Genomic DNA, 22,184 nt, shown 5'->3' with positions numbered 1-22,184 from the left:
GGTGAGATGCTCACTGCCAAGGTTTGACCTGAGCATCCTCGCCGGCCTGAGCAAGAAGGACGTGGGCTGCGGTCCGCGGGCCCCAGGTTCTCTGTGGGTCGAAACGGAAGCCCAGCACGTGGGCTCTGGCGGCCTGGGTATGTGGCTTGCCTTCGCCTGAACCCTCCAGAGAATCCATCGAATTCAGAAATTCATCGGCTGCGGGGCGGGGGGCCGAAGTGTCCACTGCAGGAACCAAACTCACCAGGTTTGACCAGGCGTTAAGACTATTTACAGAAGAAACAAAGGAGTCACCCAGGGAGACCTCAGGCTGCCTCTGTCATCTGGGGTCCCAGACAGTGAAACGGGACCGGCAGCGACAGGAGGAGGCATCAGAAAGCCAGAGTGACAGACAAAGATGCCCGAGATTGCAGAACTGAAGGACCCACGGGAGCCCCGAGGACGGAGCCTCAGCAGGAGGGTGGGCTTGGGTCATTGGCCCCAGGACTCCACTCCATCGTGGTTCTTACTAAGAAGACTCAGTTCCTGGGACGAGTTCTTTTTAGGAGATGAAACATTTCTTCCCTCCTGATCTGGGATTTAGAGAAGATTCCAGAGTCTCAGCAGTAACATTCAGACACAGAATGGACCCCCGGGAGGAACAAGGCCCCAGACACTCCCGGCCGCCCACCCAGCAGTGGGGATGTTAGAATCTGGGTTGGAGGCCCACAGGTAGGGTCTGACACTGATGGCCTGGTCTCGTCCTTCGCCGCGCTCTCCAGAGGCGTGTTGCTAGCTGGCCAGTGGGTGCGGGTCCCTTCTGTCCCTCCTCACAAAGCCAAGCGGGATAGGGAGCCAGGCTGTCAGGACATACTGCCAAGATACGACCAGGTACAGCGAGGCGGTCGGGGGCTGGGCTCGGTCAAAGACACCATGCCGTGCCCATGGGATCTGAAGGAGCACCTGGGGCCAGAACCCATTCAAAGCCGGCTGCCGTCCACCCCTCGGACCCTCCGGTGGAACTGGGCTTCACTCCTACACGTGGGTCCCTGGTGGGAGGGGAAGACTGGTCCAGAAGCGGAGGGCCCTGAGCCAGTCCATTGCAGACAGGGACAGGTGGGTGCAGATTCGCTGGAGGCCAGGGAACGGCCAGGAATGTGGGCTGGGTCTGGATCTGGCTCCGCCACTCCCCCCGGCTCTGGGACGTGAGGCTGCCCTTCCCTCCTCCCCGAGCCTCCGCTAGCTCGTCTGTAAAATGCGAGGGTGTGACACTTGGGTGGGTTTAGAACAGTGTGGCGCGCGGTGAGGTGCTCCGGAAATGTTAGTTGTCCTTCTTAGTATCTCCAGTCCAGAGGCCCTTCCTCCTCAGGAAGCCCTTCCCCTGGTTACTCCGGGGAAAGACAGACCCAGGACGGTCGGGGCGGGACTCAGCCGTGGGGACGGAGAGCTCCACCCCAGGACAGGGGCTTTGGGACAGGAGGTGGCAGGAGGCCGTGGCAGAAGCCACGCCCCCTCACGGCAGCCTCTGGCCCTCCTGGAAGGCAGCCCGGCCCCCACCGGAGACCGCGCTCCCGTGATTGGGCCCCATCATGTGCCGAAGCGCAGGTGGGCCGGACCCCTCGCCCCAGCTGTGGGCCCGCAGAAGTTTACAGAAGTGTTCCAGTTTCCCTTCCTAGTTCTCCCCCGCAGAGACTGCAGACTCCAAGCTGCCGGAGCTGGTGCCCCGCCCCCCTCCGCAGGGCAGTCCCAGGGGCGGGCTGGGGAGGGCCACAACTTGAAAACAATCAGGAGGACACCCAGGCAGGGGGGTCGGGAGAGACTTGGTCCCTGTTATCTAGGGACCAGAAGGTCAGAGCCGGTGAGCCTGCAACATCCCCAGAGGGGCCCGGGGTCTCCTCTCCCCGCCCAGACCGCGGAGGGAGGTGGGCCGGCCTCCCGCCGGGCTGCAGAGGCCACGCCTAAGGTGGGAGGGTCCCAGGATAGTGTGAGGTGGGGAGAGAACGGCGGAAACGGTGACTGGGTTTCTTTGCTTCTCTTCTAGGCTGGAAGCTAAACCCCGTGGTGGGCGCAGTCTATGGGCCTGAATTCTATGCAGGTACAGGCTGGAGCGGTCACTCTGGGCGGAGCCGGGCCGGTGGGGGTGTGGCCGGCCGGTGGGTGTGGCCGGGCAGGGGCGTGGCCGTGCGGGCGTGGTTGGGCGGTGCCGGGCTAGCTGTGGCTGCGCACTGGCCGGGTTGTTTCGACCTGGCCTCAGGCTTTCCCTCTCACCGCCTCTTCTCTGGCCCTCTTTCCTGCAGTGACGGGGTTCCCCTACCCCACCACGGGCACGGCCGTAGCCTACAGGGGCGCGCACCTACGGGGTCGGGGCCGGGCCGTGTATAATACGTTTCGGGCTGCGCCGCCCCCGCCCCCCATCCCAACTTATGGAGCGTGAGTACCTGGGGAGGCACTTGGGAGGGAGGCATGGGGGAAGCCCAGGGCGCGTGGAGGGTGGGGGCGGAGGCCCTGGGCAGCCGGAGGGGCTAAGCAGCCTTTCCAGAACTGCGGGAAGGTGGGGGGGAGGGGGTGTCGGGAACCCCCAGACCTTTACACTGCAGTCGCCTCCATATCAGTACCCCAACCCGATCCTGCCATGGGCGCCAAGGCTCACTGGCATTTGGGGGACATTTAGAGCCCCGGCACCTTGCCAGCTGATTTAATGGGATGGTGGTTGGCCCTTGAGCTCAGCGAGGGCCTGCTCGAAGCCCTCCCTGGACCATTTCCCCAGGGCCCAGTGCCCTCTGCCTGGATGGGGGGACAGCTGCCTGGGCTGGGGTGGGGGGAGGGTAAGCAACAGGGGCCGCGGGGCCCCTGGCTTTGTGGGAGAGAGGAACTGACCAGCAAGGGTGTTACTCTATTGTTATACCAAAACAGGGCACTGGAGCAAACGCTTGTTAAAATGCCAGTCCCATGGGCAGGGCTGGCACCCTGCCCCCTCCCTCCTCAGCAGACGCCGGAGCCGGCCTGCCCACCACTCTCTTGTCCGTTTGCTTCCAGGGTCGTGTATCAGGACGGCTTTTATGGTGCTGAGATTTATGTAAGTGCGGTCCGGAGGGGAGGGCGGGGTGGGGCTTGTCCAGGCCTTCAGCTGATTTCCAGGGTCTTGCCCTCCCCCACCCCATCCCACTTCATCCTCGGAACCCCGGAGAGTGAGAGTGCCAGGGCAGTGGGTCCCTGGGGACCTCAGCACAGCGGAGCCTGGGCCGTCTGTGCTCATGTCTTCTCCAGTCCCCAGGGCGTTTGGGTGATGGGGGCAGGGGCGACTCTCCCGTATCCCTAACTGCATTGGGGTCACCGAGTGAGCCCCGGTGGGTACCCCATGTCCCGTACAGAGGCCCAGAGAGAGACCGGGAGGCAGGGGCTCGAGGGCAGACCCCTTGGTGGGTTCCTGTGGCTTCTCTCTCCCTTCGTGGGGATCCCCCTGCTGCTTCCTCTAGCCCAGAGCCCCAGCTGACAACCCCTTCTCACACACCTACCCAGCCCCACACGAGGCCTTGCTTCCATCGTGGGCATTTGCCCATGATCCAACAGTCCCTTTGTGCCAGGGCCGAGACGTGATCCGGGTTTGCCCTTGACCTTTCCCAGTATCTAGGATGGCACCCAGTCACCCATGGGTTCTCCACGCCCACGGGCATCAAAATCAGGGGCCCACTGGACTGCTGGCAGGTCTGTGGGCACTTAACATGTGTCAGGGCCACGAACACATCCGGGCACGTAATTGGTACCCACCAGTGTGTTGAATGGGGAAGTGAACAGACACCCCTGCCTCACCTCAGCCCGGCCCACTTGATAATCTGTGGTCCTTAGGTCTCCATTAGGCCAGAAGCGAGGTGCCCCCAGGCCCGCACCCACCAGCCAGTCGTCACCTGGCTGAAACGGGAAGGTTGACAGGCCACGTCAGCCCCGCTAAGCCTCTGTGCCATCTCTCCCTCCTCCTTACCCTGCAGGGGGGCTATGCAGCCTACAGATACGCTCAGCCTGCAGCAGCAGCCGCGGCCTATAGCGACAGGTATGGCTGGGGCCGTGGTCGGGATAAAGACAGACGATGGGGTAACAGGGTCCCTGCAGGGCTGGGCTCAGACAGACGGGAAGACTTCACTACTGCTTGGGCCTGGGGCAGCTCCCCCTGGCGGCGGCACAGAATCTGGACAGAGGAGAGCAGGTCCGAGACCCCTGAGCCAGCGGCACCCCCCCCCCCCCCCCCCCCCCCCGGTTTCTTCAGTCCCTTCCTGCCCTGGAGGCCCCGGAGTGGGAAGGGTACTCAGGAGGCTGTGTTTCTGCCCGTGGGCGCGCCTCCGATCCTTCTCGGGGCTTCAGGGTCTGAGGCCCTTTAGCTCGGAGAAGGAGAGGCAGCAGCTTGGGCTCCCAGGGGCCGTGGAGAGACCAGGTGGGCAGTGTGGCCATCTGAGAGCAGCCGGCCCTCTGCCCAGTGGTGGGCACACCCAGGGGCTGGGGGGTGGCTCTGTGTTTGGAGGCAGGTCCCCCAGGGGTGGCCTAGCCTAGCTAGCACATGGGCGCTTGGCCCATTGGGCACAGAGTTCCTGCTTAGGGGAGCCTGGCATGCACGTGGTGGGTGCCGGCCTGGGGACCACCTGACTGTCCCTCCTGGTGGCACCCAGGGACCCGCACCTTTCTCGAAGCTTCTCGCTGCATCTCACGTGTGGGTTTTGTCTGGTAGCACGGCAGGCCCTCCGGCCCAGCCCTGTCCTACAAGAAGGTGGCATTGCACACACAGAATTAAGTTGAGCGGAAGGCCATCAGGGGGACACAGGGCCATGTCCCCCCCGTCCCCCCTCCCTGCTCTGAGCACTCTGCCCTCATTCTTTCCGGGGATCGAGGTTTCTCTTCCCTCCACCCCAGCTCTGTGAGGACTCCCATTTCCTTCCACGAGGTCCCTGGTAGAACAGCCTGCCCCTCGTCAGGGTCAGCACACGCTGGAAGAGCTGAGAGGAGGGTGGCCAGCTGTGTTCCAGACGCTTCCTTCTCAACAGGCAGAAAGGATGGCGAGGAGGGAGGGGGGGCCTGGCGGGCGGGACCACACTGGAGGAGGTGGGGGGCCCGTTGCCACCCCTCACCTGCCCCCGTCGCCCCCCCACACCTCCCTCTCTCCCCAGTTACGGCAGAGTCTATGCGGCCACCGACCCCTACCACCACACCATCGGCCCCCCAGCGACCTACAGCATCGGAACCATGGTAAGGAGCGGGGGCGCCGCCTGGCCTTACGCGCTGGCCGTTGACGAGGCTGGGGTGGGCAGGCCCTGAGGACAATGACCCAGACCTCTGACCGGCGCCTGGGAGGACCAAGGCCTGGATTGGGAGTCTGGGGGAGAACTTGCCCCTCTGAGCCCCCGGGGGACTTCGAGGGAGGCAGGTCCAGTGAGGACGTCTGGCCCTCTGGGGAGCATCCTGGTCCGCCCACTCTGCCCAGTCTTCTGAGGCTCCAGAGGCTCGTGGGGGTGTGTCCGCCACCGTCCCCCTGTGTCCTGTCACTGCGCTTTTCCTCACGTCAAGGAGAGGGACAGGGGCTGCCCCCCACTTCCCACCCAGACCCGTCGGCGGCCCTGGGGCCAGCGCTCTCCCGGCACCCACCCCCCCCACGCACTCCCGGCCGGCTCTCGGCACCAGAGGTGTGCAGGCCAGTGTGTCTGTGTGTGTGTGTGTGTATGGCCAGCTGTCGACACATGCAGCCCAGCTCACTCTGTACCCCGAAACCTGCTTCCAGTGGTCACCTGCCTCCTGTGCCCATCCACCCCCGGCCCTGGGGGGTGTTGATGTCGGTTTTTAGCTAGCTTGGCATCCAGCATCAAAGATGAACACGTTTTTCGGGGGGTAAGGAGGGAGGAGGTTCGGAGCCAGTACGGATGCGTTGTTCCATCTCCCTTGGTCTTGATTACTCCCTCCCCGTTTTTGTTCTGTCTTTGATTTTTTGACAAGTTCCCGGCATCCCAGGCAGCCTGCAGTGACGGCTAGCAGCCACAGGGGGCAGCAGCAGGCCTCTTGGGGGCCGGCCCCTCCCCGGACAGAGGCCCCAAAAGTGCGCTCCGCGGGTCCCTCGGCTCCAGGCTCAGCTCAGGGCGCCCCCCACCATGCAGCTGCTGGCTAAAAGTTTTCATTGATTCACAGAGGGGCCCCAATTATGTTCTCATTTTTGCTTGTAAGATTTTCTTTTTTTCCCCTCTGGCACTTGCCGCTCCCATTTCCTGTTGAAATTGGTTGGTGGGGAGGAGGTTCCTGCGGAGACCTCCCTGACCCAGCGCAGCCCAGGGACACAGGAGCCGGAGCATCCAGGACCCGTCCTCCTCAGCCGGATGCAGGGCCAGGCCCAAGCGAGGCCCTGGCGGAAGAGGAGGGACCCCAGGGACCCCCTGAAGCTCGGAGGAGCTGGGCGAGCAGCCACAGCCTCTCCTGGTGGAGCCGAGGCCTGGGGAACCCTGACAGAGGAAGTCCGTCCACCCGCCAGAGCCCCCAAGGGGCTCTGAGGAGGTGGGGCCCTCGCTCAGACCTCCCCCCACCCATTAAAGAGAGAGGGGCCCCGGGAGGGCCTAGAGAGTCGTCAAGAGACTTCTCAAACCTCCTTGTCCCGGAGTGCCTGCCGGGGCTGATGACCCCAGCAGCCTCCTGGCCCCCAGGCCACCACCACGACAGAACGAGGCCCAGGGCTCCCCCCCCCACCCCCCCCCCGCTGCCATGGTAACTGGTACCCGCTCTCCCCAAGGCCAGCCTTAAAACATGGGACTTAGCGATTTCTTTTTGGTTTTCCTTATTTTTTTTTTCTTTTTGCTTTTTCCCCCCCTACCACAAGGCGGTACTGATTGGCTGTTTGTCATCTTTGATGTTGCAGGCTAGCCTCTGCCGAGGAGGGTACAGCCGCTTCACCCCCTACTAGCAAGAGGGCCCAGCCCCTAGCAGCATTCACACTGACTGCCCAGTACACACCACACCCAGCAGGCCAAAACCAGGCACAGCCACCGGGAGGACAGTGCGCCCCCCCCAGTCAGCGGCACGCGACACTGAAGTCCATAGGTTTTTCCTCCAGCCAGCTGGTGTCCCTGCCCCTCACCATGGCGTGTGTGTCTTTGACCCTGGTTACCCCTGTGTGTCTGAAACCGTGCTTCCTATTTTGACTTTGTTGACGTTGTGACCCCCAAGCCATTTCAGGTACGGTATGCACACAGTGGGAGGGGCTAGGCTGGGCACGAGACCCCCTCCCCCTCCCCGAGAGCTGGCAGTAGAGCCCTCCAGGGCGACACCCGCTCCCCATCATCCCCCGGGGTCTGTGGAGCCACAGGAGAGACACCCCCCCCCCCGCCCGCCCGCCAGCGGCCAGCGGCGGGCCACAGCCACTGCCCCTCCCCTGGGGTTCAGGGAGGGACGCGGGGACGGTGCCCCCTTCCCACCTTCACCTAGTCACAGGAGTAGCCGTCTCTGCCCTCCTCACCCCCGTCCGGCTGAAACTAACATTTCTGATTGAAGTTTATTGACGTTTCCTGCCAAAGCAGTCACAAGCACACGTGCAAGGCGGAAACTGCCGTGGCCACACCAGCCTCGGGGCTGCTGAGCCTCTGTTGTAAGAAAGGAAAATCTGGGAAGAAATTCCCCTGCACCCCGCCACCCCCCACGCACGCATGCACAAAGCCATCGGCCCTGCAGGGCCCCAGGGGTCGCCCTCAGCCCGCCCGCGGTGACTTCTGGCTGCAGGCTCTCCCAGCCCCCACCCCGCTCCGCCAGGCCCCGGGGATGGCACCTTGGCCCCGCTGGACTTGGGGTCCCAGCCAGACCGGCACCTGTGTTGGTATTCGGGCTACGGCACCCTTCCCCTCCCCCGGGCTTGGAGACATCTTTTTGCCAGGGTCCATTTCAGGAGGGGGGAGCAGGTCAGGAGCAGGGGGAGCCCCATCGCGGGCCTTCCTGACGGAACAGCACTCGGTGCCAGCCTCCCCTCTAGTAAAGGTCCCAGGACCGTGCGGGGTCCGGGGAGGAGAGCCTGGCTGGGGCCGCCGGTAATCCTCAGACAGCCCCGGTAGCTTCTGGAGGAGGCTGCGCGGTCAGGACCTGCCTCCGTTACAGGAGAAAGTGTCTCGGGCCGGGCAATCCCAGGTGCCCTGACACGCCAGAGTTGGGCTTCCGGGCGCGGCCAGCCAGCGGGTGTGGGTTCCCCGCCCGCCAGGGCACACCGGGTCCCGGCTGGTGGAGTGGCCGGATCGTGTCCTGGGTGCCGGGCCCTCTCTTCCCACTGCCCAGAGCCCCTCCTTCTCAGCCGCCTGGGTCCGGGCCCCTCGTGGCCTGTGCTATGCCGTCCACCCACCACGCCCTCTGTCTTCAGCCAGCCGGAGCCAGCCGGGCCCCCCCTGCCCAGCTCAGCCCTAGCAGAGCCCGCAGGCTGCGCATGCCAGCCAGCTTCACTGGGCTCTCTGCTCCTGCCGCACCCCCCCCCCCCCCCCCCCCGGTTCTTCCCACTGCCAGCCCGTACTCTCTGCCCTGGAGAATGAGGTCTGCTTTAAAGTCGGCTCACGGAGGATGATGGGTTCCTGGAAGCTGGGGGGGGGGGGGGGGGGGGGAGGAGACAGGCTGCAGCAGGGGGGAGGCGCTAGGACCTTGGGGCCCTGCGCCCGGCACCCGTCCGCCCGCCCTGCGCCCTGTGCGGGCCGCTGGGGCTGGTCCCGTCCTCACCGCACGCCTGGCAGTTGCTTCTGTGAAACTGCAAGTCCTTTCTGTTTCTGTTGTAGTGAAAGCTTCCACCGTTTCCTTCTTGGACCATGAAGGGCAAAAACAAAAACAAAACAAAACAAAAAAAAAAACAAAAAAAATCACAAAACAAAAAACAAAACAAAAAAAGATGTTAAGATCCAAGCAGCAACAAAACCAACCAAACCAAGAAGCATCCACCACGTCCGAGTCGCGCGTGGCAGCGCACATCGCAGCGAGGGAGCACGTCCGGCGGGCACCGCGCCCAGGAGAGCGCCCGGGCCCCCGCCCCTCCCCGGCCACGGCACGGGCGGGATGGGGAGAGCAGGAGGGGAAGGGGCCTCGTTTTCTACCAAGTCTTCCTTTCCGGCCCCCCACTCCCAGGGCACATGGGGCCCAGCGGAGGAACGGGCCACAGGCCTGCGCAGGGGAGAGCAGCCAGCGGGACCTGACCTTGTTGCCGACCGTGCCGGTGGAGGGGACGGCTGGGCTGGGCGCGGGGGGCGGCCACTCATTCCCGGGGTCTCTGGCTCCAGCCCGTGCCCGTCACCCTCACGTCCAGCTGTCTAGGCCCCAGCTCACCCACTCTGCCATGCCGCCAGTGCCCACATCCCAGCGAAGGCGTTTGCAGGCCACCAGAGCCGGTCCGACCAGCAGCCCTGGGGCCCGACCCCAACACCAAGGAAGGGCTGACATGGTTCCAGAACTGTGGGGCGCCCAGGCCCCCCAGTCCGGTGAGGGGGCTCCCTGGCAGCCTGGACAGGATCATTCCCCTTACCTAAGAGCATCGGGAGGGTAAGGGCCTCGGGGCTGAGGACACGCTCTGGCTCTGGCCGGTTCCTGTTCCCTTTCTGGAGGCGGCCCTGGGCCTGGTCTGTGGGAGGGAAGGCAGGCCTCGTGCCGCCTGCTGGACCGAGCCCTCCTCACCGCTGCCCTGCAGGGGAGCAGAGGGCGGGCGGGCCAGTGCAGCACGGTGAGGTCCGGAGTCAGGGTGCCGTGGGGCTGGACGGCCAGGCCAGAGCAGGGAGAGCGAGGGGTGGGGAGCCCGGGTTCCGTCCCAGGGTGGCTGGAGAGCAGACCGCGGGCAGCAGGGAGGAGGCCCTGGCCAGGCAGGGATAGCTGGAGTAGGGAACAGCAAAAAATAACAAACATAGGCTCCCAACATGGCTCCACTGTCTCATGAAACGTAAAAATTAAAAAAAACAAAAACAAAAAAAAAAACCACCTCACTTTATATATTCAGCATCAGCTCCTGAAGTGAGCCCCTTTTCTATTCCTGTTGTACAGAGCCCCGCCCCGCCCCTCCCGTCCAGAGCCCCCTCTTCTTGCGGCAGCTCCGCCCCCGGCCCCGCCCTCCCGGCCCCCCAGGACTGCAGCCGAGCCCCAGGCTTCCTTTCTTACCATTCTGTATGCTTCCAAGGTGTGACCATTCAAATAAACAGTATTATTATTAAGATTATTAATAAAGATTTCTTTCTTCAAACCAGGACGACGCTTTTTGATTTGGCAGCTCCCGGGCGGGGCGCAGAGGGTGGAGGGCCGGGAGGAGCCCCGCGGCCCGGGAGGGGAGTCCGAACACCTTTCTGGGCCAGACGGCAGAGCCCCAGCCCTCTGCACTCCTTTCCCGACCCGACCCAGAACAAGCCGGAGGCAGGGCTCACGCGTACCCCTGGAGCCTCGCCTTGTCCCCGCTGCGGTAATGCTTGTAACGTTTCGAGCACATTCCGGGGGAGACCGCCACCGGGGCCCCTTCCCAGTGAGCAGAGGCTACCCCACACCGGCGCCTGGCCGGGCCCAACATGGTGCCGAGCAGCAGCTGTGGCCAGCCAAGTGCGAGCGGGAGAGGGTACGGGGCTGGGGGCGCCGTGGGGAGGAGGGCCCTCAGATCCCAAGCGCGCCCCGGGCTCTACCGGTGTGATGGGCGATGGGCGCTTCAAGGAGAGCCCCGGGGGCGGGGGAGGGGAAGGGGGCGCCCATGGAAGGCTGGGGCGCAGAGCCCTTCCATCCTCCCCACCCCCGAAGAGGGAGCAGGACCGGAAGGAAAGCACAGGTCAAATCAAGAGCTGAGAAGCCTTGGGCGTGGGGGGGCTGGGCCAGAGTCCAAAAGCAAGTTTGCCCCACCCACCACTCAGCTCACCAACTTGAATTCCTCCTGTTTTCACGCAGAACAATTTATTTGAGAGCTATTACACCCACCGCAGAGGCACAGGCTGAAATGCTAACATACTAAGTTTCCTGCCCAGAGCCTCTGCTGTCTGCAGGCCGGGGACGGAGCTCCCAGGGAGCTGGGGTTGCGTGGTCTCTCGCTTCTAATCGCGTGCCCCCCAGACTGTGAGAAGGTCATGGCCGCTATAAATTTTCCCTCCTTCTCTGCATAAAACATTTGGGGGAACCAGCAATTAAAGAAGCAAACAGGCCTCGTGAATGAAGACCTGGACGTCACAGCAGGCGGTCGGCTTCGGGGCACCCGGGGCTCCCCCCCGCTGGGGACACAGGGAGCAGGCCAGGAGCCTCCACCCCGGTTCCCCGGGGCACGAAGCAGGAGAGGCTCAAAGAGCTCCAGGGATAGTTCCAAACCGCGAACACGCTTGTGTGAGCAGCTCCGAGTGGCTCAGGTCCTTCCCACCAGTCTGCTGAGCCGTCCAGCTCCGCAGGGACAACCAGGGGTCGTGGGTGGCCTGCGCTTCCCAGCTGGTCAGTGGAGGCACCATCCTGTTCCACATGAAGCACTTCCCCCTCGGCCGGGCAAACCCATTCCCCACCGGGGGCTGAGCTGGGTAGGCCATGCACGGGACTCGGAGAGTAAAACTTTGTTCCTCTGTCTCACCGGGAAGGGGGCACGTGGGTGCCTGGGCAAACGTCAGCCCCGAAGGAGACCCCCTTTGCTGTCCTGCTGGCCGAGTTTACCAAGGCCACCCCGACACCCCTCTGAACCCCCGGCTGAGGCGGTGCGGCTGTACTGCCGCCTGGTGGCCTCTCTCCTCCCTACAGCGTGAGACCAAGTCCGTGGACCCCTGGCCTTGAACCCGAGGCCACCCCTTAGGTGTGACCCCCTGGCTGGGACTGTCTGGCCCTTGGGACCGCTCCACCTCTCATAGCACGGGTGGAGGACAGAGAAATGGGCAAGTGACCCCCAACGTTGGCCCTGGGCAGCCCCAGGGTGAGACCCCGGGAGTGACGACACTGCTCTGGCCCAAGAGAGGAGCTGGGCAAGGCCACGGGGTGGAGAGCCCACCCCTAGGAAGTCAGCACAGTGGCCCAGCGATCGACAGGGGAGCTGTGTGACTGCAGGAGCCATCTCTGGCTCCCTCACCCCCTCCCCTCCTCCCCATGCAGAGCCACTGGCAGAGGGAAGGAAGGTGCTAGAAGATAGAGAAGGAGGCAAGAGAGGAAGGGGGCCCAGTGAAGAGAGTCCTCGAAGGGCCTTTGCTAACACTTCTCAAGGGGCCGTAGCGCAGCCCACCCTGGGAGAGGCTGAGGCAGGCGGATGTGATGGAACAGGGCAGCCAGAGTGCCCGCGGACAGGCTGGGGCCGGACTGCAGGCCGAGGGCCTTTCTGGGCCTCCCGGGCTGGCCCAGGGGCCCAGAGGACGACCTCCGTGCAAGCTTCGCCAGGACCAACATCCCGGGAGAGACACAGCAGGACCCGGGGCCCGTCAGATGCCCCACAGGTGGCCCCAGCTCACGGGGACAGCGAACTGGGAAAGCCACAACACAGGATGGTCTGGACTGGGGCAGCCCACCTGGCCCGGGGGCAGGTACGACCTGGTGCCAGCCCGGCCAGGGGCTCAGTCCTCAGCACCCTCCCCCCACTCCGCCCTCAGCCCTCACCCTGGGAATCGCCCCTGGGCTGCTCAGAAGCCACCACCTGCCTTCTTCAAGCCTGGTGAGCGTAAGCGTCTCTCGGCCCATTGGGAAGCGGCCTTCGCGGACGGACGGGACTCACTTTCCCCAGTTCTGTCACTTGCAGAACCGTATTCCACAGAGGAGACGGAACAGAGCTCCTTCACCCCAGGAAATCGCCCACCCAGCAAACGGACCTCTCGGGTTTCCGATTAGCAACGTCCCCCACAAGAAAGCCCCAGCCCGCAGCCTCCCAGGGGCCTGTGGTCGTCTGCACGCTTCGCGGGGCCCCGGCGCAGAAGCAGCCGTAGCCTCGAGGCCGGGAGGGTCTGTGCTTTAATGCTCGCTCACGTGTGGGGCCCGGAGTAGAGCAGGGCTGCCCGGCCCCACTCGGCCTTCGGCACCAGAAATCCCTCCCTGGGGACGGGCTCCACCAGGAACTCCACGCGGCCGTCCGTGCCTGGCCCCGCGGCTGCCACCGCCAGGTCCACTACGCGATACTGGTTGACAAACGCCAGGCCCAGGAGCGCGGGCTTCTCCGGCCCCGGGGGCCCCTCCGCAGGAGAGCCGGTCGCTCTGCAGCAGTGGATGCGGAAGCATCGGACGTGAGACAGGGGGTAGGACCAGTGCAGAGCACAGCTGAGCCGGAGCCGGGCCGGGCGCCGCTCCTCCTCCTCCTCCTCCTCCTCCTCCTCCTCTTCCTCGGGGGCGGCCCGCTGCCAGCACACCCGGGAGACACTGACGGCCTGCACCCGGGGCAGAGGGCTGAGCAGGCTGTTGGCATCCACCACCTGGCGGGAGGGAGAAGGCTCAGCCCGCGGGGGCCGAGGGCGCCCGGCCCCGCGTGCTCCCACTGGCTGGGACCCTCACCCCTCCGGCCCGTGAGCCGCGGGCGCAGGCGGGGCTCGGCTGCAGGCGGCACCCCCTCCTCTGCAAGGGCGCCCGCCTCACCTGGAGCTCTCCCAGGCGGCAGACAAAGGCCTCCTGCTCCCGGCTGCCGGGAGGCCGCGAGAAGCTGACCCAGAGGTCCTGCAGGACGCAGCCCCGAAGGTTCACCTCATAGCAGCTGGGGGAGGCAATCGGAGGCCGGTCACAAGGAGCCCACCTCAGCTCAGCGCCCTCCAGGCCGGCCGCTCTGAGGCCCCGAGCCACGTCGGGAAGGGAGACCCGTCCCAAAGCGGTCCCTGTGGTCAGCGGGAGACCCCAGCCGTGAGGCATGACCGTGACGGTTCCCAGCAGCGTTCCTGGGTTTGTGTCACGGGGCCGCCTGAACCCCTCCGGTTCTGGGGCTCCTCGGGTGCCCCCCGCCACGTGGCCATCCCCTGCCGGAGTCTCGACAGGAAGAAAAGGCACTCACCGCTGGACCCAGCCCCCGCTGAGCTGCTGGCCACAGTGGCCCACCCATCTGGCCAGCTTGGTGGGGGGCACCCGGAGGGGGCGGGGACTGTGCCTGGAGCTCGCTTCTGCTGCGGGAGGAGACCCAGGACTTGAGAATGAGGAGAGTCCAAAGGAAACCACACGGGGAGGCGTCTCTTCTGGAGGCCAGAAGGCTCCCTGGTGGCACCAGGCGCCCAGGGCCTTCCAAGACAGGCTGAGGCCCTAGGGGCAAGAACAGGGCGGAGAGCCCCCACACCCCAGGCCCCACAGACGTCCTCCTTGTCAGTGCCATGGCTGGCAGGAGACCTGATCCCCACGTCTCCGTGGGAACAGAGACCCAGTCCCCCACGGCACGCTGTGCTGCCCAGTGGGGGCCGTGGGCCGCAGGCTCTGGCTGGCTGGGGAGTCTCCCTGTCAGGCCTGGACCACAGCAGAGGCGGGACCTGCCTGCCTCTGCCCACCCCAGTGCACTTTCCAGACCCCCCCTTCCCTGAGGCGTCCCCTGAAACAGAGGAGGCCTTCAAGAGGCAGGGGCCAACCCTACCCCCTCACCACTCAACGTCGAGATGCCACCGACGTGACAGCTGCCCGCGTCCCCGGTGGTGAGCTCCAACGCCACCCCAACATCCGAAGGCCCTTCAAGCTTATACACCATGGACAGGAAAATTTTGGGGGGCACCGGGACATGCAGGGAGAACAGCCTGTGGGAGGAGGCCAGCGATGAGGGGCCGCAGCTGGCTCCGGCTCACGCCCGCCAGCCTCTCCCCGCAGGACCCGGGAGCGGGGGCAGCACAGGGCGTGCGCTCTGGTCCCGCCCGAGGCTGGGGACGGCCCTCCCCCCGTCCCCTTCCCCCCAGGCCGCATCCTTCCGTGACCCGAAGATCTCGGTTCTGCGACTCCACAGGAACGAGAAGCGGTCGGACTCGGCAACGGCGAGCAGGGCGGTGGCCGGGGTGGGGGGGGGGGGGGGGGGGCGGGAGCTGCTCTGCGGGGCCAGGTTCGGTTTTGCGAGGCGAGGAGGTGCCGGGGTGGTTTGTGCAGCCAGTTCGCGCTGCCGCCCCACCTGCTCAAAGACGCTTGAGACGGAGAACCGGACGTAAAAACCACCCGGTTCTGTCTGTCCTCATCCCGGCTGCTGCCGCCCAGCCGCCCCACAGGGGTGGGGGTTCGCGACCGGCAGGGGTGGGGGGAAGCGGATGACCCCACAGGTCTCATCCCCACCCGCCTACCTCACAGCCACGTGCCCGACCTCGGGCGGGATCACCCCGCGGATGAGCAGGGAGCTGCCCCCGTTCCAGGCGTCCGCCAGGCAGCAGTGCGTCTTCACCCAGCCCTGCCCGTCCCCTTCCGGCCTGTGCTCTGCAAACAGGGGCTGGATTTCCTGGGCGCTCGGGTGGTACCAGGGCCCCACCGCCTCCTCCTGCAGGACGAGGCCACATCAGAGGGGGGGGGGGGGCTGGGGGCCCAGGGGGCACCGTGCACACGGGGGGACGGGGAAGCGCAGCACGGCCATCCCTCGCACGCCCCCGAGCCCCCCACCTGTCCCAGGGCACACCAAAGGTGACGCGGCCCAACCGGGAGCCCCACGCACCTGGCCGTAGCACACTCTTCGAGTCCCCATGCCCAGGCAGAAAGAAGTGACAAAGGGCAGAGAGCAGATGCTGTGTGGGGGCAGGTAGCGTCCCAGCAAGCCCCAGAACCTGCAGAGACAGCCTGGACTCACTCTCTGCGACCCGAGGCCCCCCCGCATCCCTCCCAGAGTGGTCACGGCTGTCTGCGGAAGCGGCCCCTCGGGGTCCCCAGGTTCCACCCTTGCCGCTTAACTGGTCGCCAGAACCCTCCCGCCCGCAAGCACCCCAGGTAGCTGACTTCTCGCGAGCTGAGCCCCTCCCCCTGCCCGGTGTGCCCTGGGAAGGTCAGTGGAGAGCAAGGCCTGAGCTACCCGGAGACACGTTCGAAATTGCCGGAGCCCCCATCCGGCCATCACTACGCCCCTGGGCCGCGGGACAGGACTCACTTGTCCTGGTTCTGGAAGAAATCCCTCTTCTCCAAACACTCGTACACCCAGCCAGGGGCAAAGAGAGCGGCCGAGAATCCGTGCTTCCGGATCAGCTCCAGCGACTAGGGAGACAGCAGTCAGGGGACGCCCCTTCCCCGCGAGCGCGACGCCTCCCTCCCAGCTCCGAGGGGGCCTTCGAACTCAGTCCCCGTCGCTCCTCAGCCCACCAGCAGAGGCCGCTGCAGCAGTGCCGGGAAGGAAGGCTCTGGGCCGGCAGGGGGCTGCAGGGGGGCGGCTCTCACATGCTGCCTCTCCCGCGCCGCTGCCGCCGCCGTACCTGTCATCACGTTATCAGACTCGCAGCGGGTGGAGAGGATCTTCGGTTATTGGATTAATTTATTCACTTAGAGCTTAATTAATGAGCAAGAACATCCCCGTGGCACTGGGGACGGGGCGGGGCTGACAGCCCGGGAGACAAGCTGACTCCCTACTTACCCCACACCAGGAGCTCAGCCCCAGCAACCCCTCCTGTCTCTCCTCACTGCTGCCTTGCCAGAAAAACCTCTCTAGCTTTTAAGCCAGCAATTCCCCAAACCGCTCTTTTGCCTGGGTCCTTAGCCCTGAGCTGCCGGAGAAAGACCCCCAGCTCCCTGCCAGGGTCCCCCCGGCCCACCCAGTGGCTCAAACTGCCGACTCCGTGCCCTTCCGGAGCACACGGTCCCGACAGACGTAAAAGCGGGTCAGAGACTCGGGCCGGAGGTCCGAACGGTGCTTCTGCCCATCAACACCTAACGCAAGTACCACCCGAGCACACGAAGGGGCTGGAAGTTAGGATTTCGGGGCTCGGCTTGGCCTCGGGGCAGGTCACCGGTGTTCCCCGGCCCTCAGTTTCCCCACTCTGGGAAGAAGGTCGCCTCAGTTTCCCTCGAGTGCAGGTGGGAACGGAAGGTCCACAAGAAAACCAGGCCCACGGAAGGCACGCCGGCCACCGCCCCCACCCCACCCCCGGCCCCGAGGGCCACCCCCACCTTGTGGGTGTCGAACTGGCCCCCGACGACGTTGCCCCGGGCGAACACGTCCACTCCCACGTACACGTCGGCCCGGCGCTCGCCGGCCTGCGCTACCATTCTGTCCAGATGCTCCTCCCGCCAGTTGTAGTTAGTGAAGAAGCCGTGGCAGGAGTCGAAGAAGATCCTGGGAGGCGGCGGGGACTGGCCGTGAGGCCCGGACCCGGAGGCACGGGGGCCGCCCACGCTGGACCTCCCCCTCCCTCGCCTCCACTCATAACCCACAGCCGGGGCTGCCTCCAGGCCCAGGACGGAGGCTGCCCCGGACAGCGGGGACCCCCGGCACAGTGCCAGCTGGGCCCCCCGTCGCGCTCTCCCCTCCCGCTCCCCCCCGGGGCGGCCGAGTACGCCAGGCCTCCGGGAGACACTCGGCACTGCCAGCGACCCCTCCACCCAGGGGGCCGCCCGGCTCACCGGTTCTGCTCATTGAGCTCGTTCTGCCACTTAACCTGCCCGCTGCTCACCACGCTGTCGTACCAGAGCACCAGGCCCCCCGGGACCTGCCGACAGAGCTGCGTGCTCAGGTACCGGAGGAAAGGGGGCACGTTCCCCACCGCGGCCAGCTGGAGAGGGGTGAAGAGAAGGCCCTCGGTGAGGCCCAGGGACGTCGGGCAGAAGTACCCACACAGGACGCAGAGGAGGACACTTCATCCCAGAAGCAAACGGATGGACACACACCCAAGAAGCCACGGTCCCAGGAGCCCCTCCACCCCACAGCCACCGAAGGGCGGGTCCAGCCACCTGTCCTCTAACTCTCCTCCCTTCCTGAGGCAGGAAGGATAACGGGCACGGCCACCAAGAAAAGATTAAAGGCCACGAGAGGGGAGGCTGGCGGGAAGGGAAGCCACGCGCGTGGCCCAAGAAAAGCAAACGGAGGAGGAGAGGGGTCTCCTTGAAGGAGAACACGGAGCTCGGCCAACCCGGGTTTCTGGACACAGCGCCAGAGAAGGTGCCGCGTCGCTTCGAAGGAACGAGATGCGTGGGGCCGGCTCCCGCCGCCGTGACGGGGAGCCGGCCGCAGTGCGGGCCCCGCCAGGCCTAGCTAGGAAAGCGGCAGGGGGACAGCGCCTGCGACAGGGCTGGGCAGGCACCGGAGAAGGTCGTGCTCACACTCAGAGAGCTCTCGATGTTGATGAGCCAGCCATCAAAACGGAAAAACTGGGCGATCAGGACGAGCTGATCGGCCACCGCCTGGTAGGAGCACTCGTCCCCGGCCAGAAAGGCTTCACAGAGCCGCCCACCTTCTTTCCACTCGGCGATGAAAGTCCCTGCCAGGACAGAGAAAGGCGAGGTCAGGCGAACCCAGCAGTTAGCAAAGCGCGGTTCCTGCCGCAGTACATCAGCGTGGCCTTCGAGCCAGACATTCAACTTCTCGCCTGTCCCCGGACAACGAGGGAACCAAACGCCCTGGGGGCAGGGCCCAGCAGTCAGTGCTAAACAAGCCAATGCATGTTTCAGGGGCCGGTGAAGAAAGCTTGAGAAGCCTCACTCCATCCAGGGACCGGCCGGCCACCTGTGGCCTGCAGACCACCTATTTTTATAAACGCAGGTTGTCGTTTTGTTTTGTATTGTTTTGTTAAGTTTATTTACTCATTTTGAGAGGGGAGGGAGGGATGGGGACGGAGAGGGAGAGAGAAAATCCCAAGCAGGCCCCACGCCGTCAGCACAGAGCCCGACACGGGGCTCGAACTGGTAAACCGTGAGATCACGACCTGAGCCAAAATCAAGAGGCGGACGCTCAACCGACTGAGCCCCCCGGGCGCCCCTATAAACGCCGTTTTCCAGGAACACAGCCATGCCCACCGGTCTGCCCGCCGCATATGGCTCTGTTGTCTCTCTAGCAATTGCAAGAGTGGCCCCGTGGCCGGCCCCTTCCGGAAGTCCGCCTTGGCCGGTCCTGACCTATCGAGGCGGCCCCAGGCGCCGAGCTCTACTCGCTCAGAAGCAAAGGCCTAGCCTTTTCGCCCCTGCGACACCTGGCAGGTGTGCAACCGAGCCTGGCTGAGCAGGAGGCGAGCCCTGGGATCTTACCCAGCACACAGACCCCGTGCCTGTGGGCAGCGTTGGTCCAGCCCACGGGGGGGATGGTCACCAGGTGATGGCTGAAGTACACAAAGATGTCAATACACTGCCAGTGGTAGAAGCAATAGGGATTTTGCGCCGCCGAGCCCTGAATGAACCTGCGTGAGAAACACAGCAGTCGGGACCCGGGACACGGGACCCCAGAGCAAAAAGAGACTAGCGAGGCCCCAAGGGAAGATCCTCTTCAGTCGCGGCCAGTTGATGCCGAGAGCTCGCTGCACACAGTGTAGACGCTGGGTCGAGTGAGAAACAGAACAACACCTCAGTCCTTATCTCGGGAGGTCTTAAGGGAAACGTGTTCACCGGGCCGCGCAGGCAGTCACCCCCGGACCCCACGGCGGTTTTGAGCCTCCACAAACCCAGACAAGACAGAAGAAAGGAGAAGCGGAAGGCCTCACACAAACGTTCCAGGCGCCTGGTGTCCCCCACACTAGTCCCTTGACGGTTCCTCCAGGATGGTCTCCGTGCACGTAAGTCGGGCGGGTAACCACATGAGCCGCACCCGAGACGTCACCACCTGCCTCGGCCTGTCCCTTGGTGGCCAACTCTGACTCAAGCCTGCCCATCTATCGTCCCGTCCAAGAGTATTTTATAGACGTTTAAGACCCCTGAGCGCACCGCCGGCGACTCTGGAGGAAGCGTCCCTGGCTGGGGGAGGGGCGGAGTAGGACACTCAGAGCGGTGGGCCGAGCACGGAGTCAGAGCCAAAGGGACGGGCTCTGGGCCCGGCGGTCTGGTCCAGAGGCCCGGCTCCTGGCTGTCTCTGCCACACCGTCCCTCCCTCCTTCCCCTCCATCCGGTCCCACAGAAGGAAAACACGCAACAAATTTAACGTCAGGCGATGTCCTCGCAAAGCCTTACTTGTCATCCAGGTATCCGCCCATCATGTCATGGCACAACAATGTCCGGGGCCTCTGGCTGCTCAGAGGGGGCTGCCGACACTTGAGGGGTTCCAGGGCCACATTAAAGCTGTCCTCCGCATCGGGCGTCCACGCCAAGAGTTCCTCCAGCGAAGGTAAGTAAAAGCTGATGGGTTTGGTGGTGTCCTTGTCATAATATCTAGCTGGTCAGACGAGGGAACAGTGAGGAATCGATGGATTAGCAGAGACGCTCTGACAATAACCGAGCGAGAACGGAGACCAGGAAGGGGCGGGCCCGCCCCGAAGCCCCAGGGGTGAACGCGGAGACAGCGTTCAGAGCCTCGGTCCTTCTCACCTGGCAGAGGATCCCGGGTAAAACTGACCACTTCACGAAAGACTGCTTCTTCTTGTTCCTCCCCGATTCTAAGCAAGGAGGAAGTTAAAAAATTTTTTTTAAGTAAAAGGGTAAAGAAAAACAACACTGAGAAGCACACGGACTAGGCTCCATCCAGACATGTGGAGGGGAGGCGGTGCTATTCTCTGACTTAGGGTTTGAATACAAGCTACGGGAATACGTATAAAGAGGCGAGTAGGCGCCGATGTTCCTGCTGTCGGAAGAACAGCCCATCCTCTGTACCAGCCACCCAGACATCACCCTGCAGGACCAAAGTCGTGCTTCGCAGAGTCCACGAGTTCTTGGCCAAGGGCCAGGAAACCTCACAGAACTAGAGTTTCAGGGCCCCAGAGAGCAGGGCCACACTTCCTCCCCAGTCCACATTTCCGTGGGTATGTTCTGTGGATGCCACACTAACTCCCCAGCTGCCGTGGAAGATTCTAACAGAAAAAAAAAAAGGGGGCACTTTCAGTACATGAAGTTGGAAAAGCCTGGATAAAACCAAATTAGCTTTGTTTGGTTTTTTTTTTTATGTTTATTTTTGAGAGAGAGACAGAGTGTGAGCGGACAAGGGGTAGAGAGAGGGAGACACAGAATCCGCAGCAGGCTCCAGGCTCCGAGCTGTCGGCACAGAGTTCGAACCCACTCGAACCGTGAGATCGCGACCTGAGTCGAAGTCGGACGTTTAACCGACTGAGCCACCCAGGCGCCCCCAAATTAGCTTTCTTTTAAAAACAATTATTGTCATCAGAGTACAAGAAGACACGGCCAGCTACCATTTATTGGCCGTGGGCTTCAAAGCAGAAGTTTTCTAAACCTACCAACATCCATGGCCTCTTCTTTGTGACTTTCGTAGGAGACCCTGAGACCTGCCAGGCGAGTGGATGGGATGAGACATTCAAGTCTCATTAAAGTGGATGTGCTAAGTGCTTGGGAAGTGCTCCCTTGCAAATTTCATCCTATGGCTGTGCTCTTCCCTCTCTCTTGATGATTTCTCGGTCCTTCAGCTTGTCTCCCCCAATACTCCCACTCCAGGAACTGTCAGAACACCTGTTGGTCTGTACCAGAGCGTGAGCCATCTCAACATTCCTATGCAGGAGCAAAAGCGTCCCCACCAGCGGGCAGCCGCTTGCACTCCATCCCTGTTCCGTCTGAAACACCCCTGGTCTCCATAGAGGGGTGCTCCTAACGTCCCCCCAGGTGAGCAAAGGTCCCAACAAAGAACCAAGCATGGGCGCCGAAGGGCACGTCCATCCCTTCCGTGCCTCAGCCTTTGCCCACTCCGTTCCCTCGTCTGGAACACCCTTCTTCCCATTCGCCACCTGCTCCCTAAAGACTCGGTGCAGATATCCCCGGTCCAGGCACCACCCCCTTCCTGTCCAGCAAGGGTACGAATGACACCAGCCGGCCTCCTCCGCGAGGACCCACGGCCGACGGCGGTGGGCGAGGGCGAGGACACACAAGCTTCCCGCCCACAGCACCGCCAATGGTGGCCCCGCCGGACCCCCGCCCACCTCCTCCGCTGCCACCGGCGCACAGGCCGCCGCTTCCGCTGCTCCTCCCGCGTCGCGTGCGCCCCAAGCCGCGCAGCCGCCCGGGTCCTAGGCCCCGCGGTCTCCATCACCACGCCGCGCCCGCCGCCACGGCCGGCCTCCGGCCAATCGCAGGCCTGGATCAGACCCCGCCTCTGAATACCGGCCAATCGCTGGCCTGGATCCGGCCCCGCCTTCGGCCGCTAACCAATAGCAAGCCAGGGCCCGCCCCCCGCCCCCGCCCAATGGGGTTACTGCGCCGTACGGCTGTTCCGCCCCACCAGACCGCAGGACTTCCAGCTCCTGCTCTGGGCTCGCCCCTGAGCG

The 22,184-nt window shown here is 64.2% G+C and overlaps 2 protein-coding genes and 1 long non-coding RNA gene across 16 annotated transcripts in view; 1 reads left to right on the top strand and 2 right to left on the bottom strand.

Annotated features, from left to right (window-relative positions):
* The window catches only part of RBFOX3 (RNA binding fox-1 homolog 3), a 416,501-nt gene extending 407,015 nt beyond the window's left edge, over positions 1-9,486 (top strand). For 6 of the 10 annotated variants that reach the window (XM_027052244.2, XM_027052240.2, XM_053212667.1 and 3 more), the window contains 6 exons: positions 2,021-2,074; positions 2,277-2,409; positions 2,893-3,055; positions 3,966-4,027; positions 5,133-5,211; positions 6,860-8,337. In XM_027052244.2, coding sequence (XP_026908045.1) covers positions 2,021-2,074; positions 2,277-2,409; positions 2,893-3,055; positions 3,966-4,027; positions 5,133-5,211; positions 6,860-6,904 — 536 coding nt within the window. In that variant the 3' untranslated portion in view covers positions 6,905-8,337. Of the gene's footprint in view, positions 1-2,020; positions 2,075-2,276; positions 2,410-2,892; positions 3,056-3,965; positions 4,028-5,132; positions 5,212-6,859; positions 8,338-8,744 lie in introns of those variants that run through there. The other 4 variants (XM_027052239.2, XM_053212668.1, XM_027052238.2 and 1 more) reach the window with 2 other exon arrangements.
* On the bottom strand, positions 8,662-9,740 carry LOC128313532 (uncharacterized). Its single transcript, XR_008294384.1, has 2 exons — positions 9,482-9,740; positions 8,662-8,766 (listed from the first exon to the last, which is right to left on the bottom strand). It is a non-coding gene; the product is annotated as an uncharacterized LOC128313532 (long non-coding RNA).
* Positions 9,741-10,856: 1,116 nt separating this feature from the next.
* Positions 10,857-22,158, bottom strand: ENGASE (endo-beta-N-acetylglucosaminidase). 5 transcript variants are annotated; one of them, XM_027052232.2, is made up of 14 exons: positions 21,840-22,158; positions 20,287-20,354; positions 19,933-20,134; positions 19,021-19,091; positions 18,100-18,257; positions 17,404-17,552; positions 16,951-17,116; positions 15,941-16,044; positions 15,515-15,623; positions 15,153-15,343; positions 14,476-14,624; positions 13,904-14,012; positions 13,498-13,612; positions 10,857-13,337 (listed from the first exon to the last, which is right to left on the bottom strand). In XM_027052232.2, the coding sequence occupies exons 1-14, from the start codon at positions 21,944-21,946 to the stop codon at positions 12,894-12,896; spliced, it is 2,142 nt and encodes a 713-aa protein (XP_026908033.1). In that variant the 5' UTR covers positions 21,947-22,158; the 3' UTR covers positions 10,857-12,893. The 5 variants fall into 5 exon arrangements, with proteins under 5 accessions (XP_026908033.1, XP_026908032.1, XP_026908031.1 ...); XM_027052231.2 differs by having other exon boundaries at positions 13,904-14,009; positions 19,021-19,169; positions 21,840-22,157; XM_027052230.2 differs by having other exon boundaries at positions 19,021-19,169; positions 21,840-22,156.
* Between the last annotated feature and the right edge of the window lie 26 nt (positions 22,159-22,184).

Source organism: Acinonyx jubatus, chromosome E1 (genome assembly GCF_027475565.1).
Source record: "Acinonyx jubatus isolate Ajub_Pintada_27869175 chromosome E1, VMU_Ajub_asm_v1.0, whole genome shotgun sequence".
NCBI lineage: Eukaryota > Metazoa > Chordata > Mammalia > Carnivora > Felidae > Acinonyx > Acinonyx jubatus.
Note: the sequence above shows the minus strand (reverse complement) of the source record. Positions and strands in the feature narration are given on the sequence as shown.